The 19,330-nt window shown below is 46.9% G+C and overlaps 1 protein-coding gene across 10 annotated transcripts in view; it reads right to left on the bottom strand.

Annotated features, from left to right (window-relative positions):
* ATP2B3 (ATPase plasma membrane Ca2+ transporting 3) overlaps nucleotides 1-19,330 on the bottom strand; it is a 134,584-nt gene that overhangs the window by 63,094 nt on the left and 52,160 nt on the right. For 6 of the 10 annotated variants that reach the window (XM_083482785.1, XM_083482784.1, XM_083482787.1 and 3 more), the window contains 4 exons: nucleotides 11,242-11,439; nucleotides 9,545-9,802; nucleotides 8,782-8,907; nucleotides 5,742-5,867 (listed from right to left, as the gene is read on the bottom strand). In XM_083482785.1, coding sequence (XP_083338911.1) covers nucleotides 5,742-5,867; nucleotides 8,782-8,907; nucleotides 9,545-9,802; nucleotides 11,242-11,439 — 708 coding nt within the window. Of the gene's footprint in view, nucleotides 1-1,210; nucleotides 1,250-5,741; nucleotides 5,868-8,781; nucleotides 8,908-9,544; nucleotides 9,803-11,241; nucleotides 11,440-19,330 lie in introns of all 10 variants that reach the window. The other 4 variants (XM_083482779.1, XM_083482783.1, XM_083482780.1 and 1 more) reach the window with 1 other exon arrangement.

Here is a 19,330-nt window from a genome sequence, read left to right as displayed (position 1 = left end):
CATGTTTCCTACTATAGAGGATGTTTCTTAGGGAAGCCCATTAATATTGCCCTATGAGGACCTTTAGAAAGCTGGTAAAATGTTTCTTATTTTGCAAGAGAATGGGAATGTGCATATGTGAACTTTTGCTACTGATTCTGTGGTTTGGCTGTTGGAGTTGATGCTGTTTTTGTGTAAACCCAGTGTTTCCATGGAGGCAGCCACGGTCCCCCCCCCCAATACAATTCCCTCAGAGAGTGACAGAAGGTCACCAGATACTGATATTTTTAGGGGAACTTGCTTGTTCCACTGAAAGCAGCAGCAGCAGCAGCAGCAGCAGCAGCAAGAAGATCTGTCACATCAGCTGCTCCAGAATTCTTCTGCAGCTTTCTAAAGACGGGAAGGGCTTTTGGCAGAGGACCAAGGCCGGCATTGCTGGGCCCTCAGATTGGTAGGATTGTGAGTTCTAAAGTGGGCTCTGTGATCTGGTCATGATGATCCACTTGGCTCCCATCAGGTGAGATCCAAGCACTGCTGCTTCCTCCTCCATCCCTGCCCATATATTATAAACTGCTGCGGCTTTGACAGCATCAACTACATTCCCCGGGCTCTCCTGCCAGGCTTTCCTTTTTGGTTTTAATGGTGCTGCTTTAAAAAGGATTGATTGTGCTGCTGTTGCAATGTTGCAGCGAACCACCCTGGTGCGCCTCCGGCAAGTTGGATGGCAGGTAATGAACAAGCAAGCAAGCAAATAACCTAAATGGCAGCAGTGTGGGTTGTCTGTGTTGCAATCACAGCTGACAGGAGTGCCCCTTCAAGGGAGCTGTGGCCTAGTGTGTGCATCTCTATGTGTGTGGAGGAATTGCTGCCTTCTACGAATGTGCAAGGATGAAGGGGGATGCTTAGAAATGCATGTTGTCAGTGTCACATAGTGAGGTGGCAGCAGCATGCCTCTGATTGACAGCTGCTAGAAGGGCAAAGAGGACGGTGGTGTTAGGGATGCTGTCCTCATGCCCTGCTTGTGAGCTTCTGAGGGGCATCTGGCTGAACATTGAGAGGAACAAGGCTGCTGAACTAGGTGGACCTCTGGCCGGAACCAGCCAGGCTCTGCTAATGTTCTCGCTGGTGGGGACATACGTGTCATGGATGCATGTCTAGCATGCATGGTTGGCCTGTCTGGGAGTGTATGCATGTATTCTGGAGACGCAGATATATGCCCTTCTGCACATACCCCCCTTGTTCTCAGTTTCGGAAGTCTCTGCATTAGCGTCTGGGGAAATGAATGAAAGAAGGGACCATGGGAAGGAGAAGGTTGGAGTGCAAGAGGAGGGGAAGAAGTGCAAGAGGGGTCAGACGTGGTGGGGATCAGGGAAAAGAAAAACAAAACATTAATAAATAAATTTTCAGGGTGAACTGACAGAACGCAGCTGCCAGGGGGCCAAAAGGCCCTCCTCTCCCAATGCTCCTTTCTGGGCTTGGTCCTGAAGGCAGGTTCAGAACCAACGAAACACAGTGCTCCAAATTCCTCCTCCCCAGAGCTGATCCAGGAGGATATGAAGGCTGATGGTAGACCTGGGTGATATTTCAGTTCAATAACAGTCTGAAACTGGTATGAAGTTCAAATCGTGATACTGGCTTCAGAATTTTTGAGCTGGCAATACATTGTGGCTCCCTGGCTGCCACCAGCACAGGGCATTTTACTCCCTGTATGTTTGCCTTTGCCCGAGCAAGCTGGGTCGGTCAGGAGGAAAGAGGCAGCCTGCTCCGCTTGGCAAAGGCCAGCACACAGGCAGGCAGGCAGGCAGGCAGGTGGAGCACCTTCTCAGGCTCTCTCTGCTGAGGTTGGGTTGCAGAGGGAGGGAGGGAGCGCGGGGGCAGGATCTCCTTTGCCCAAGCAAGTGGACAGCCTCCTTCCCTTCCTCCTGGTTGCTCCTCTCTCCCTCCACAGCCCAGCTGCTTTTTCAGCCTTTCCCTGTGTTATTTCAGACACTGTTATTTCACTATATTGCAATGGTTAGCTGGTGATATATCACAATGTTGAAAACCAGATATTGCCCAGCCCTTGTTGATGGTATCAAATGCCAACCAGAGATCAGGAAGCAGGAGCAAGGACACACTCCAGCTGTCCTGCTCTCTGCAGAGGTCATCCATTTGACAAAGGCCAACTCAGTTCCATGAGCAGGCCTGAACCCAGATTGGAACGGATCTATATACTACTACAGTGATACCTTGGTTCTCAAACTTAATCCATTCTGGGAGTCTGTTCAACTCCTGAAACCATTTGAAAACCAAGGCATGGCTTCCAGTTGCCTGGAGGAGCTTCCTGCGCTCATGCAGAAGCAGCATCAGATGTTTGGCTTCCAAAAAACGTTTGCAAACTGGAACACTTATGTGTGGGTTTGCGGCATTCTGGAACCGATTTGTTTGGCCACTAAGCCGTTCGGGAACAAGGGTTCCACTGTACTAACAATAACAATGATGATTTTATTATGTGTACCTCGCCCATCTGACTGGATTGCCCCAGCCACTCTGGGCAGCTTCGAATAAAATACAAAAACACAGTAAAATATCAAACATTAAAAACTTCCCTCTACAGGGCTGCTTCCAGATGTCTTTTAAAAGTCAGATAGTTGTTTACTTCCTTGACATCTGATGGGAGGGTGTTCCACACGGCGGGCGCCACTACTGATAAGGCCTTCTGCCTGGTTCCCTGTAGCTTAACTTTTCACAGTGAGGGAACCATCAGAAGGTTATTATCCAGACCCTTGGTGCTGGATCTCAGCATTTGGGCTGATTGATGGGGGTGGAGATGCTCCTTCAGGTATACAGGGTTGAGGCCATTTAGGGCTTTAAAGGTTAGCACAAACACTCTTAAACATACTGGAAGCCAATGTAGGTCTTTGGACCAGTGTTGTATGTTCCCATTGGCCACTTCCAGTCACCAGTCTAGCATCCACATTCTGGATTAACTGTAGTTTCTGAGTCATCTTCAAAGGTAGTCCCACATAGAATGCATTACAATCCAAGTAGGAGATAACCAGAACATGAACATTCATCATAGAAACATTCATCATAGAACTGTAGAGTTGGAAGGGACCCTGAGGATCATTTAGTCCAACCCCCTGCGAGGCAGGAATAGGCAGCTGTCCCATAAGGGGATCGAACCTGCAACCTTGCCATTATCAGAACCACGCTCTAGCCAAGGGAGCCATCCTACTCACTCTGGTGAGACAGTCCAGAGGCAGGTAGGGTCTCAAGCAGGCATATTAAAAGGAGCTGGTAAACAGCTGTCTTGAATGCAGAATTAATCTGGCCTCCATGGACAGCTGTGAGTCCAAAATGACTCCCAGGCAGCACACCTGGTTCTTTAGGGACACAGTTACCTCATTTAGGACCAGGGAGTCCCCCACACCTACTCACCCGCTGTCCCCCATAAATAGTACTTGTCGGGATTCAACCTCAATACATTGACTGCCATCCATCTTCCAACTGCCTCCAGACAGGCACACAGGACATTCACTGCCTTCACTGGTTCCAATTTAAACAAGAGGTAGAGCTGGGTATCATCCACATATTGGTGAACACCCAGCCTCAACCGCCTGATGATCTCTCCCAGTGGCTTTATATAAAAAGCACAGCAGAGTGGACAGAGTCCTGAGTCACCCCACAAGTAAGCACCCAGGGGTCCAAACACTCACCCCAACACTACTTTCTGGACATGGCCCAGGAAGAAGGAGCAGAACCACTGCATAACAGTGTCCCCAGCTCCCAACCCTTCCACGGTTTTTGGGAACGATAGACCAGCAGAGTTGTTTAGCTTTTTTTTTGGAGGGGGGCAACAAGGATCGACAAGGAATGGCCCGTGATCGACTGGTTGGACATTCCTGGATTAAGATATGTTTGTCTTAAGGAAGTATAGAATTAGGCTGCCTGTTGGAAACAACAGAAGGAGAAGACTGGGAGGAGTGAAAAGATTTCGTCCTATAGAGCTATTTTCCTTGAAAACTGGAACCTTGTTGAGCTGGGAGTGATTGAGTGGAGTTACTTCAGTGTTTCTACACCTTATGTGGGTCTGAGGTAGTTAATGAGTTGAACCCTTCTTGTACTGAAGGCCCAACAATAAAGAGACAAACGCCAAAGGCTTTGAGTCATGACCAGTCTCTTTTCTGAATCAGACTCCAAAAATGATGAGCCATAATTCGGCAGATGAGTCAACAATGTTGAGCAAGAGTGCCGAGTCAAATGCAATTACACTGTGATGCCCTTTAGATGTTCTCCTGGCTGTGTGGGAGTCACTTATCCATGTGCAACTGAGAGGACATTTAAATGGCCCAATCACATGGGCCTTTCCCATGGAATCAGCAAACCCTCTCCCTGCTCCAGGAGCAGCACCTTTTCTGTGCAAAGGACCCTCGTAGTTTACCTCTCTGCATGTGGCTGGGCTATTTAAATGCTCCCAGTTGCATGAGGAGCTGCCTATGAATAAGCAGCTCCTATGTCGCCACAAGAACATTGAAAGGACACTTGTGCCAAAGGACAGCTGGATGGGACTGTTTTACATCAGGGAAAAGAGGTGACCTGCACCTGGATCTGGATCAATAGGGCAAAGGGATGGTGGGGAAATTGAGAGGAGGGCTGGCAGCAGAGCTGGCTGGTCAAGCATTTCTGCTTCAATTTTTTATTTTCTTTTTTTAAAAACACACAAGTTCTTGTGAAAGTTCATCAGTATTTTAGTGTAGATTTCTTCAAATAAATACATTTTTGTATGCCATTTTGCCTAATATGTGGGAACTAGGTAAGCTGAAGAGAGGCTTAGACTGTCAAGAAGTGAAGCATGTTAGACAAAAGCAGGAATGAGGAGCAAGGTCTGTAACAGCTGTGTCTGGTTTCACAGACGGAGAAGTCACAGGAAAAGGTAGTAGGGACTGAAAGAGGCAAGATCCAATCCAGATAGGGAAGGTGGTAAAGTGAGGGACAGAGCCAGAAAAGCTGGTGGGCCCAGGAGACTTAATGAGCCCAACAGAAGTGCAGTTCTGTCTCAGCCCTCAAGTTTGAGTCTGCTCTCCACCACTGTAAGAAACCCCCTAAACTGCTATCCAGGAACAACAGGTCAACATCTACAGCCCACAAAATACTTATTTGGTATCCAGTGCTACTGACCAATGATGCTGAGTTATAGTATGAGGCAAACATGTTTAATAGTGTAAGTTAAACTGCCGATTCAGGGAAAGATCTGGGCAGCAATATAGTACTGTGTGAGATATTGACTCTGTCCACATTCTACTTTTGCAGCACTTTTGAGTCACATTATTTCCCTCAAATAATTCTGGGCATTGTAGTTTGTTAAGGGCTGGAAATTGTTTGTGAAAGGTAAACGACAGTGCCCAGAATTCTTTAGGGAAAGAATGCCTGAAGGCACAGCTCTGCTTGTATAACCAAGGACAGCAGGATGATGCTAAACTTGAGGGCACTTGAATGAATTTGATGATCTTGAAAGCAATATCTAAGTAGTGAGGTCCTATTATGATGTTGTAACCATGATTGTGTGCATTGACTTAATACTACACAGATGAGAGACATTGTGGACAAAAGCTGGCCAATTTTGAAAACATTGTTGAAAGACAGACCCGAGAGAGACTGGTCATGTCACTTTTGCATTGGTAAACAAATGGCTGACCTGAACATGAAGACTTGAAATGTGTCACAAAGGCTACAGATATGCACTGGGGAATGGCTTACCTAGGCCAGAGGGAATACCTTACCTTTTTTGTCTTTCTTTTCCTCCTCTTCTCCACCAGCACCCAGCAAAGTGAAGATAATCCCAGTCTGTGAGTTGACCCCAACGGCTGTAACAACCATTCGCCCAGAGCCTTCCATGACGTGGGTGCCTGGGAAAACAAAGGGAGAGTCCGTAGGGTATCAGAAGAAAGTTGGGAACCAAGCCAGGAGCAGAAGCCTCAGATCTCTTGGAGTCACTACAAGATCCCATAGGCCAGTGGCTATTCAACCGTGCCCTGGGGAACACTGTGGTTCCGTGGAAGCTTAACAGGAATTTCTTGATGAGAAGACCAATAAAGGCAAACAACTCCCCTGAAAGGTAATTTGCCAACCACTAACAATTTCCCTTCAGGATCTGCAGCCACGGGAAAGTACAGGGTGATTTTTAGGTACATTATGTTTATGTGGGACATTGGTGAGCCTGAAAGTCCTGGCCAACGCTCTGCATATGCCCCCTAGACCACCCTCCAGGATCCTTTGTAAATGTTCATGAGTGTTTTGACAGACAAAATGAGGCACAAAAGGTTTCCTGAAGGTGGAAAGTTTGAAAACCATGGGGTGGTTGCCTACTAAGTGTTGCTCAGAGTAGACCAATTGAAATGAATGAACCTAAATTAGCAAGAGTCATTCATTTCAGTGGGTCTGTTCTGAGTAAAACTTAGTTGAATACCACCCCACAGTTGAGTAAATGATCACTTGGGTAGCCCCACTTCTCCCAGCTTCAGCCCCTTGTTGTACAGGAATTATGGGACTTGGGTGCCAACTGTAGTGGATGGATGAGGAGGGAGATTGTCAGGGTCCTCAAGCAGTGTGAGGTGCCTCCAGCCCCATATTTCCTGAAAGGAGGTGGGGAAAATGCAATTTAGTAGAATAGTAAAAATAATGGGCATTGGTGCGTGTCAGAGGCGCCAGCTTGCAAGGGTGATTGGGGGCCCCTATGTCATGTGTGTGATGTTGTGATGTTCCAATGTTGCACACGTGACATCAAGATGTTGGGAGGAGCCAGAGATGGGTAGGCTTTGGGAAGATGGTGGGAGGGCTCCTGGACCCTGTTGGAGCATTGCACCTCCCCCCCTAAGCTGGGCAGAAGCTTCCTGGGCTTTGGGAAGGGGGCGCCAGGCATCTGACAGGATGCTGGAGCCCTCCTTCCTCCTTCCCAAAGCTCTGTGCTTTTGGGACTTCGGGGTGGGGATGGCAGTGGCTTCTTTCTCCTCCATGGCCGTCTCTGGATATGTTCTTCTCCCTCCCTTTCACTGTCTAGGCTTTAGACTGTCTGCGCTCTCTCCAAATTTCAACTCTCCTTAGAATCTTCTCTAGTTCTCTCCCAGCCTCTTCAGAATCTCCTCCAAACCCTCCAGGCTCCTGCAGTAGCTCCTGCAACAGCTCCCAACGTGCTTCAGATGTGCTACTGCAAGCTAAATGGTGTTAAGATCAGCAGAGAGAGCCTTCTAAGCTACTGAATAGCAACAATAATAATTTTATTATTGGTAGCCTGCCATCTGACTGGCTTGCTCCAGCTACTCTGGGTGGCTTCCAACAAATATAAAAGCGTAAGAAAACATCCCTTCTCACAGAGGTCCATGCATCTGGCCCCTTCATTGTACAGTGGTACCTTGGGTTAAGTACTTAATTCGTTCCAGAGGTCCGTTCTTAACCTGAAACTGTTCTTAACCTGAAGCACCACTTTAGCTAATGGGGCCTCCTGCTGCCACCGCGCCGCCGGAGCACGATTTCTGTTCTCATCCTGAAGCAAAGTTCTTAACCCAAGGTACTATTTCTGGCTTAGCGGAGTCTGTAACCTGAAGTGTATGTAACCTGAAGCGTATGTAACCCGAGGTACCACTGTATAGCTTTTGTCATATGCTGAAGACCATACCCTATTATTTCAATAATAAATTGTTTTAACTTATTTTAAGATTGTGTTTTTCAATTGCTGTAACACACCCTTATGGTGAAGGCCGAGTAATAAATCTAATAAATAATAATAATAAGTTGCATTTTGCAGTTGCACTTTGTTTTAAAATATTGTTGCAAGGGTGACTGTCACACTTATTGTGAACGGAGTATGGTTTTGCAACAGGAGCTGGAACTGATGGAAGGCAATAGGAGAACTGGCCCAGTCGCCGAGGCAATGGGGGCACACTTCTGCTCCTGACACCCATTCCTACATCATTCGGCATATGCCAAAGTCACCATGGGTGCCACAGCAGCATTCGCAAGCTCTCCTACAGCAGAGGTTTTCAAGTTGTGATCCAGGGATCTCCGAGGGAAGTTTATCTGGGGCTTTGCAAGGAGAAGATCAGCAATGGTGATAGCAGCTACAGGTGAAGCTACAGGGTGGTGCTTTAAGACTCAGTTTGTGTGAGGCAAGTAGGCCCCCAGCTCCTTAAACCAAAGGGGGCTCTATGGCAGCCACACTCGTCCCTTGCAGATGCACCACAGTGGAACGGGTTTCCTGAAACCAGAGAATTTGGAGGCTACTGTCAGGGGTGGAGGAAGGGGTGTGTGGTGGGGGCGGTGCGGCCCAGGTGTCATCACTGAGGGTAGTGACATTCGGCGTGCCGCCCGCCTATGACTCCCAAGCCTACCCTGAGCTGTCGGGGGAAGGGGTGGAGCTGTGCCACCTTGCCAGCGGCCTTTCCCCCTCCCTCCTTCATTTTGACAGCTTGGGGGAGGCTTGGGAGTCACGGGGGGGGGGTGGCGTGCCATTGCCCCCCACTCCCGGGCTGCTTCCTGGGGGAGGGAAGCCTCTCCTGAGCTGTCAAAAGGAATGGGGAAGGGAGGAAGGCTACTGGCAAAGCAGCGTGGCTCCCTCCCCCCCCGCCCAGGAAACAGCCTGCCATGGGTGGCTCACTCTGCCCCATGGGCGTCTCGCCCCCGGGACGCTGGCCCCGCCCCATGGGACACTGGGTGCACAGGGGCAGCTAGTTCCGCCTCTGGCTACTGTCAGTGCACAGCAACCAAATCAGCACATGATCCTTCTGGCTTTCCTGAACTGCATCCCTTTCTTTCTTGTTCGCTCACCTGACAGCAGCATGGGATCCTTTTCCACTGATTTGCGCACGTGATCTGACTCCCCCGTCAAGGAGCTCTCATCAATCTTGAGATCGTTCCCCTGGATAAGCACCCCATCTGCAGGAAGCAAGTCACCTGGAGAAAGAAGCAGGTCAGAGTCATGGTCTCAAAGAACAACTCTGCTTAGGCTGCAATCCTATAAACACTTACCTAAGAGGAGTAATTCCCACAGGACTCAGTGCATCTCAGGAGACATGCACAGGATAGTGCTGTTCGTCTCCAAATACCACCTTCTGTTCCCTATCCCATCTCAGTTTCTTAGCGCTAGCAGGGGTGCCCATTTAATTACCCAATCCATATACTATGTTTGGAAAATGTGGTCTGCTAGAAGGATGTTCTCAATGTTTGTTCTACCACTGCAAAGCTTTCTGAACCTGGAATTATGAGGATGCCTTCTCCCCCATGTGCCACTGCAAATCTCTTGACAGTGCACCCATGCATCACATCTGCAAGGGAACCTCGCATAGAGGTAGTGTCTTGGTAACTGCTCCACAGCTGTGAACCAGCCCCATCTGATGCCACAGGCACCCTTCATGCAGCAAGGATCTCAAGGATTCCTCAACAGATGTTAGATCTCAGGACTGTCACAGATCAAATCCCAAAAGTTTATCTTGATATCACCACCCAGGCCCTCCCTGTAACAGTCATGCCTTCAGCAGGCCCCCAGTAATAAACCCAGCCCAGCCCGCCCAGCCCCTTCCTTGTCCCTTACCATATTTGATTTGAGCAATGTCCCCAGCAACCAGTTCAGCCACAGGGATCTGGACCTGTTGCCCATTGCGGATGACGGAAAACTTCTGCTCCTGCTCTATGCGGCTCTGCAGACCTCGGAACTGCTTCTCCTTACTCCAGTCATTGAAGGCTGTGACCAACACTACACAGATCACCGAGAGCAGGATGGCAGCACCCTCAATCCAACCAGCTTCTGACTCACCCTCATCCTCTGCACTGGCTGCCAGGTTCCCGCAGACTAGGAAAATGGGGGAGAAAAAGAAGGTGTTGGAGAGGCAGGAGGCTCCTATCATTATGACCACATCATCCTTCAGTCAGGGATGACGAACTAAGGTACCTCCAGAAGACACTGGGTGACAACTCCCATCATTCTTAGCCACGGAGTGGGGATGGTGGGAGTTGGGGTACAACAGCCTCTAGATGGCCACCATTTCCCCATACCTGTCTTAAGTCTTCGAGGTTTTTTCTTACAATCAAGTGGTACAGAATTTTTATTAAAGGCAGAGATCTGGGGCCCTGCTCAGCAGATCACTTTGCCATCTAAAGCAGGGGTGGGGGCTAGACATTAAGATCATGGAGTCCAGAGTCTGAAATTACCTAAATCACCTAGCCCTAGTCCTTCTTCCAGATTGTCAGTTCCCATTCTGTGAATGAGGCAAGTTAGTTTTCTGGAGTACATATGTCCCGAACATCTCACAACCTTCAAGTATGTTCCATAAATATAAATTTATCTTGGTGAATTTGCTTGTTGTTAACTACCAACCACTACTACATGGATCTGGATGATTGCCAAAGGCTACCCTAAATGGGTCATTGCATGGGTACGCTTGCAGTGTAAAGCCCAGTTCAGACATGGACTTGTGCAGGAGGACTATGGGAATAGCAGTCCTCTACCTCAGCTGAAAGAAGTAGAGAATCACATAATACTCTTTGTACATTAATAGTACTTCATAGGAACAGGAAAACAAATGAATCAGCAGAGTAGGTAAATGGAGCAGTCGGTGGAAAGTGATGGAGAACTCAATAAATTTCAGAAGACTGGAAAGCAGAAATAGTTGTTGATTCGATGGACGTTTCAAGAAGGCACATTGATCTTCTGTTGAAAGACAGATCTTAGTTTTGACCTCAGCAACGTGAAGCCAAAGGCAGTCTGTGTGGGCCTGGGATCAGGCCTGGGATCCCCAACATATGACGCTCACCTTGCTTCTACAAGATAGAAGGGCATTCAAGTCTGTTAGCACCTAGGCTGTGGGACACCTTGCCTTGTAATATTAAGCAAGCACTTCAGCACTTTGCTTCAAATGCCTGCTTAAGACCTTATATTGTTGTTTAATGAATGCTAGCTGTCCTGGGATCTTATCTTCAGGTGGGACATAAGGTGACCAGCTAGCTAGCTAATGGGGGAACCTATGGCCCTTCAGGTGTTGTTGGACTTCCAACTCCCATCAGCCCAGGCCCTCACAGCCAATGGTGAAGGATGATACAGCTCAACATCTTCTGGAGGGCCACAGGCTGCCAGCCCTGCTGCAGGGTCTTATGGGAAAGGCAATATCCTAGATAGGCTGGCTCAGAGCCCGCCTTTTTCCTTTAATTCCAAGACTAGCAGGCCATTACCTCCTTGAGAAGGGAGTTCTGCTCTCCAACAGACCTAATGACTCTATAAGGAGCACATCTCACCTTCACTTTCTTCGCCTGGTGGAGCATAAAAAGACAACCCCAGGGAGATTATGGCAGCAATTTCAAGAATGATCAATGTCACATCTTGGAGGGCCTCCCATACTAACTGCAGGAAGGTCTTAGGCTTCTTTGGGGGGATGAAGTTCTGTCCGTAGATCTGCCTTCTCTTTTCCAGGTCAGCTGTGTTGTCTGAGAGGCCTGTGGAGGTGGAGGGGGGAAGAAGAGAGAGCAGATGACATCAAGCTGTACAAGTTGTAATTCCAAAACTAGGTGATTTATGGAGGGCTGTTGCCTGATTTTCCATAAAAATGCTCCAAGTGGTGTGTAAAGTTCAAATGTACTAGGAAAAAATACATTTAAAAAGCAAAGATTAAAAAACAAAGAGTGGATTTCCTGAATTGGTGAGGGGTTGGGTAGATGGCTTTTGAGGGTCCCTTCCATCTCTAGTGTCTCTTTGTGTAATTTCCAGTTCCCAACATTCTTTCTCCCTGTGGCCTAGGCTTAAATACTTGCCCTTGATACGCTACTCTTCCATATGCAAGCTATTTTCTTTTAGCGTGGAGGAGCATCCAGTCAAGTGAACCCATCCCCTTATACTTTGAAATGGTACAGCCAAGACACAGGCTAACTATCCCAGTGAGAAATTCCTGACTACACGTGCCTAGACCTGGGATGGGGAACCTGTGGCCCTCAGATGTTGTTGGACTCCATCTTTCCTGATCATTAGCCATGCTGACTGGGACTTGAGTCCAGCAGGTTCCCCACGCATGACCTACACTATGAAATGTCATGGATGGAACCAGGAGTTCCCTGTTGCTGTTGTTTGGTTTAAGAGAGACAGGGAGCACCTCCAGTCTATTGCTATTTTGGAGTGGGATTCAATCATATACAGTGGTACCTTGGGTTACAGACGCTTTGGGTTACAAACTCTGCTAACCAGGAAGTGGTTGCTCCAGGTTAAGAACTTTGCCCCAGGATAAGAACGGAAATTGTGCACCAGCAGCGCAGCAGCAGTGGGAGGCCCCATTAGCTAAAGTGGTACGTCAGGTTAAGAACAGTTTCAGGTTAAGAACAAACCTCTGGAACGAATTAAGTTCTTAACCCGAGGTACCACTGTACTGTACTGGCAAATTCAGGATGCACAGTTATAGTTGATTGGGAGGTCTTCTGCAATAAACCCACTTCCCCCCAAAGTGAGGGAAAGTGAAAGTGAAATGCAGTGGAAAGGTTGGGGCACATTTGCCTTGATGCAACATAATCTAACTTCACAAGCAAATCAGAACAAATGCTCATTATATATCCAGCCTCCTCTGATCTCCCTGGAAACAACTCAGGATGAATGCTCAATAAACAGGTTGTCTGGAAGCAGCCAAAGAGAGGCCCAATAAAGTCATTGCCTGGCTTCCTGACTGGTGTGTCCTCTAAACTGGGGATGGGGAATCTCTGGCCCTCTAGATGCTGTTAGACTCATCAGCCTCAGGCAGCAAAGGCAAAGGTCAGGAATGATGGGAATTGTAGTCCAACAAATATCTTGAAGGCCACAGGTTTCCCAAACCCTGCCCTTAGCTTTCCACAACAAAAGGATATATTTTTGTTGGGAGGAAAGGGTGATGGAATGGAAGTTGTGCACTGGCATTTGGATATTTCACCCAGAATCATAGAATCATAGAATTGTAGAACCTGCTTCACCACAGCTTGGGCTTGGTCACATGAGGATCCACAAAGAGGAATTTGTTCATTCTGTTAAAGGTACTCAAGGACTGCCTATCCCCATATGAACTGACCGGGACCCTGCAATACATGGGGCTGCCTATGATGACCGTTCACAAACTTCAGATGGTGTAGAATTCAGCAGCCAGGTTGCTCACTGGGGCAAGACAGTTTGAGCATATAACACTAATCCTGACCCAACTGCACTGGCTACCAATTAGTTTCTGGGCCCAATTCAAAGTGCTGGTTTTGACCTATAAAGCCTTATGGCACACAACAGCAACACCTTAAGGACTGCCTCTCCTCAGATGAACCTATCTGAACCCTGTAATAATCATCTGAGGCCCTTCTTCTGTGCCTCCTCCACGAGGGGTCCTAAGGATGTGAACACAAGAATGGGCCTTTTCTGCAGTGGCTCCTTGTTTGTGGAACGTGCTCCCCAAGGAGGGCTGCTTGGTGCCTTTGTTACATATCTTTAGGCATCAGGGACAAACATTCCTCTTCTCCCAGGCCTTTGGCTAATTAAACAATGGGGGGTGTTATTGTTTTTGTTTATTACTGTGGTGTGTATTTTTGTGCTTTTATATTGTAAACTGCCCTGAGATCCTCAGATGAAGGGTGGAATATAAATTAAATAAATACAGAATTAAAAAATACCCCCAATACTCTCCAACCTTATCTGTTTAGTACTCCCTCTTCTTACACTGGTGGGGAACTATTACGAGGATCAGCTACATACCTGAGTGGGGGCAGATGCACCTGGACTGTGGTGCACCTGGATGTCAACCAGTGTTAGAAACTCAGGTATATAAACTAGGCGCTAAATGGCTCCTTAAACTGTAGCACCCTGCTTGTGGTTAACGCTTAGCTGGAATGAAATATTCAACGCAGCAACAGAGAAATTAAATAATAATTTATTTGTCAGACAAATAAATAAGAGGCACAGTGGTATATGATTACCAAGCTCTGGCCTGGCCTCCTGCCATAATGGCCAGCACTTATATTTCCTTAATCCACCCCCCTTTGTTCCTCCTGTGGCTGCCTCTGTTCAATCAGCCTGCTCGAATTTCCTATTGGCTGATTGCTATAACCAATTTTAAGATACACCCATATCCTTCTGTCCTTATATGGAATACAAAGAGCTATATATTGTTACATCTATAAATGACAAATAAGTAGTAATATATCTTACATGTGTCTCAACAAGGAATCTTAATTACCAGCTCACCTCTTGCCTTCCTTGCCCTCCAAAACAGATGGTTAATAATTTTAAATTTTTATCTTGAACAGATGTCAGAGACCTTGGGTTCATATTCTCATGCATCATCAATGAAATATCTCCTTTTGGAGGTCTTTAAACAAAGGTCTGACAGCCATTTGTCATAAGTGCTCGATTGGCGTCTCTTGTCTGACAGGGGGCTGGACTCATCTGCCCCCCTGGTCTCCTACAGCAATATGACTCTATGAAATAAGAATTTAACATTTCTTTCTTTCTAGATCCTTTGCATAATTACATTTAAGCCAGGATATTTCATACATTATCATAGATAGCTTTTTAGAAGGATAAACTTCCTAAAAGTAACAAGGAAGGAACAGTTTACAGCCTCAAAATAAAATAGGAAAAAAGCCTCTTCCCCTGTTCACACTTCCCCCCCTTCTCCAGCCGGTTTGTTTTCCATGTGCTCTTGGCCTTTTGACCTTAGGCTCAAGTTTAAGGCACATGGTTTTATTTTACTGTTTACCAAACTCTTAATTATGTAGGGTCTGTGTAACCTTGGTCTTCAGCCTGTAATTCCAGCTTTTACGACTTTGAGAATTGTTTTCTGCTATCAATCAAAGGGGGGGGGGCCTTGTCTAGGAAAACATTGCCAAGGCTCTCTGAACAGCTGGTCTGCCTGGCATGAAACTTTTGAAAGTCTAAGCCCATTTACCTGATCAAGATATAAGCCAATATATGCCTTGATTAAAAATGCAGTCTATATTCAGATGCCACAAAACAAAGGTTGCAGTCACCAAAACAGGATGTCTAGTTGCCATTTTGGGGCAAGATGGCTCTAAAGTCTTATTTTCCAAATGATGGACTGACTGTGATTGATTCTCAGTTAAACATCTGGCTAGCTGAGATGACAACCTTGAGCTAGGCTAAGAACGGTGAGAAGAAGTTCTTCTCAAAACAGAAAAGTCCCTTGATCCAGGGACAGTCCACATACTGTATATATTGGCCTATTCCTCCTTCTTTTTCTTAATGGTGACTGCTCCTGCTCAGGCTGCACAGAAAAAGCCTTTTGGTTCCTGAAATTCATTCTGATTGTGTAGATAAAATATAACTAATAGAATTCTATAGGATGTGGTGTCAGTGTGTGAAAACAGTCAAGATCCAATGGTCCCCATACATGCACCCCCAGGTGGTGCCAGCCTGTTGCCTAGGCATCTTCACTTGGCTGGAAGTGGTTGACAGCCAGGTGCAAAAAGCGCCTGGCTACTGGTTGATTTCGAACACTGATATTGGCCACTAAACGCCAGTGTGTGGCAACCCTTGCTCTATACTCTTCTGTATACAAAGGACAGAATGTTCTGAATGTGTTTGAACTCACAGCTGATCTCTCACAGCCTGATCTGCGATATCAAACATTGTGAAAACATTCTAAAGTATTATCATATTTTTCCATATATAAGATGCCCCCTATTTTTTTGAACCCTAAATTAAGAAATCAATATTTTAAACATCAAGCAGAACAACTTTGATATTTTATTAAATATTCAAAGCACCAGCACCGGTGTAACAACTCCTGCTGGTTCCTGGGGTGGTGGGGGTGCTCGTTTGTGGGGAGCAGCACAGCCTGCCCCCCAACTCCTGAGATCGCCCAAAGTTGTTGTGTTTTTTGGGGGGAGATCAGCCAAGCCAAGCACCTGGGAAGGTCAGTGGCAGCTTCTGGCAGCTTCTTCATGGCAGCTGCAGGAAGGCACCATAAGTAGTGTTTTGTTTTTTTTAACCCCTGTGCATTTACCATCCGTGTATAAGACAACCCCCAAATTTTGTCTAAACCTTTTTAGCAAAAAGCATTGTCTTCTACAAGAAAAAATATGGTATTTTCTTTTGTTTCAAGTAAATGGTTATGGGCTGTATACACACCATACATTTAAAGCACATTGCACACCTCAAAGAATTATGGAAACTGTAGTTTACCCCCCAGCGAGCTACAATTCGCAGCACTGTTAACAAATTACAGCTCCCAGGATTCTTGGGGGTGGGGAAATGTGTTTTAAATGGCTGGTGTGCATGCAGCCAGGATGGCCAGTTTAATTTCATAGAGACTTTAGCTATGTGCAGTCAAGACAGTGATCCTTTCTCATGTTAATAAGAATTTATCACACAAGAGTGTTACTATTTTCAACGGCAAAATGCTGGAAAGCCTGGGCATCCCAAGTATTCTCAAGAAACAGACAACAATGCCGAAAGCACTGTTGTCATGCAGCAAAAATTGTTCTGAACTGCTGTACACCTGTGTTATAGACATTTCAAAGAGTTAACACCTGTGGTGATGGAGGAGGCCTTCGCCCCAGGCCCGGATCCCACTCCTGTGAGATGAAAGAGCCCCAGGGTAGCACCGCAGTCATTCTCTCTTCCTTTGCTTAGCCTTGGACTCAGGGTGGGAGGGCTTTGTGAAATATTAAAAATGTCAGAGACCCAGGCAGCCAGCAGGAACCACAACTCAGGGTCTGTTGTCAGATCCCCCCACAGCTGGCCATGAAAGAGACCGGCCAGCAGATCACAGCAACCCTGAGTCCCTCTGACTAGGTGTGACTACCTTCCCAAAGCCAGGGATTCAGATTCCACTGACACTACCTCCCAATCTGCTCCTTCTCCCTCTGACCCAGGGGTGAAACAAGGCTTTATTTCACCCGGGTCAAAAACCCAGTTTGGCATCACCAGCACACAAATACACACAGGCTGGACGCCTCATTGGTGCATCACCCGGGGCTACAGCTCTGCTCTGACCACTCATTGTCATCCCACCACCAATCCTCTAACTCTGAGCCCTCTTCCCTGGGGGTTCCCGACTGGTGCCTCCCACCGCTCCTCTGGGGAAAGGGTTAAACCTGCACCTCCCCCCTCACTCAAATAAATCAGAACGAATGCTGAATAAACAGCCAACACCAGGAGCTTCCAGACAACCTAGTTACTGAGCAATTCATCCTGATTTGTTGGCAGGGAGATTAGACAACATTGGCTATTTAATATGCATGTTTGTTTGTTTGTTTGTTTGTTTGTAGGGATATTAGATGCTGTTGCATTCCAGTGCATTTTTCAACCTTTGGAGAATGTGGGCTTGTGAGAGGCTTCCCAGCTGCTTTGTGATTGAATCCCATCAAAATATAGTGACAGTCAGGAAGTGGTCGTCATGTAACCTCTCCACAAACTTTGTGCAAACATATCAAGATGAACACTTAATAAACAAGTTGTCCAGAAGTGACCCTCTGCCCACAGGCAGAAAACAAGGGCCAGTCTTTTCTCCTTAGATTAGAAAACAAAATGCCATAAACCTTGATGGTGCTACATAATAAAGCTGCAATTCTAAATGCATTTGCTAAGGCCTAGGCTCTCCTGAACACAGTGGGACTTGTTTGGGTAAGCATGCAGGGGAACTGTGCCCAAAGTATTTTGGGGGTGATTGTAATAAAGAGAGTCTATAAAGATCAAGGAGAGAGTTGCTGTTTGATGGACAAGATCGTATAGATGCCTGAGAACTTTGAGGCCAAGAAGGGATCTACTGACATTTTCCTGTCTCTGATGCTATTGCTACTCTCCCCCTGAACATTCAACTTGGATTTTGTAGTGCTGCAGGCAGATCTGAGTCACCATCACTCCCCACCCTCCAATCAAATTGTTTGCTCCCTCTCACACATTGAGAAACTCCAAGTACAGGATGGGGACTTCCCCCTGGTGAAAAAGGATGACTTTTTCCAGTCACACTTGATGCCTAGAGCAATTCTACCTTCAGCCCATATTATACTCCACTTGTGGCTGTGAACAGGGCTGGCCCCACTATTAGGCAGAGGGAGGAAACTATCTCACACAGCTGATTTTGAAAGTCACAGCAGGACAGCACCATGTGACTTTTAAATTTATTATTATTATTATTATTTTGCTCCCAGGGAGAGGCGCTCATAAGATGTTGTGCCTCAGCTGCCAACAGCAATCGACCAGCCTAGGTATAAGGCACTTTGACTTGGGTTGCGTTTGCAGCAAAATGTCCGGAGCTGGTCCTGGCAGTGAGGCCTCTAACACAGAGTGGCTGAGCTGGGATGACACTTAACCACTTGGCCTTTGGGTCTCTTTTGACTTTGTTGTTCTGTTTAATCTGGAGGATTTTGTGTGTGCGCACACACAGTACTTCGATTTACAACATGCAAAGTTTCCAAAGCACTGCAGACACATTATTATCAGGAATTCTTAAACTAGCACCCTGTGATGTAGGACGGTATAGCACCTCTTATAAATGAGACTGAAGCCTCGTTTATAAAAACACCAATCAGAGGTGACATGCAATGCCCACAAACAGTTCCCTGAACTGGACCCCTGCTTGCTCCCTGAAATCCAGCCTCAAGGGGTGGGAAAGTGACTTTGACTGGAGAAGCAGTTTGGGGAAGGAAGGAAAGAAGTGTTGTGGTGTGTGTGTGTGTGTGTGTGTGTGTGTGTGTGTGTGTGTGTTTAACCCTTTCCCCTCAGGCCATTGTGGAAACAGCACCCTGGGTGTGTGTGGATTTTGGTCAGAAAAACAATGCCGTGGCCAGAGGTGGGGGGGCACTTCTAGAAGACCTGCTTGTTGAGTGTTCAGCCTGATTTGTCTGCAGGGAGATTAGATGGTGCTGACTATTTACTGGCTGTTCATTCTGATTGGTTTGTGGGGAGGCAGGAAGACAGACAGATGCATCAAGGCAAGTGTTGTCCCACACTTCCCAGTGCATTTTCCCACCACTTTCCTCATGCAGGAAGCCTGATGTTTTTTGCAGAAGTGGGTTTACTCAGCAAGTTTCCCCAATCAGCTGCAAATGCACATCCTGGGGGCTTATCCATACTCCCCTTTATCCCTCCCTGCTCTTTCCAGGCACAGCTTTAAAGCTCCATGTCTGAGCACCCCCTTTTTTTTGCCCCTGAGCTTTCCCCGTGAAAACCTGCTTTTTAAAGCTGACACACAACAAATGGCAATTTGGGTTTTCTGCTGGAGAGCGCGGAGGAAATGTAAGTGTGGAGATGTCCTGAATTTGCCAGTGTGTGATTGCATCCCACCCCAAAATAGTGACAGGCTGGAAGTGCCTAGAGACAGGACTCCTGTTATCAGTGATGGATGGATGGAAGAGGAAATATCAGCAGGTG

The sequence above is a fragment of the Podarcis liolepis genome (assembly GCF_965112155.1).
Source record: "Podarcis liolepis genome assembly, chromosome: 17".
Lineage (NCBI taxonomy): Eukaryota > Metazoa > Chordata > Lepidosauria > Squamata > Lacertidae > Podarcis > Podarcis liolepis.
Note: the sequence above shows the minus strand (reverse complement) of the source record. Positions and strands in the feature narration are given on the sequence as shown.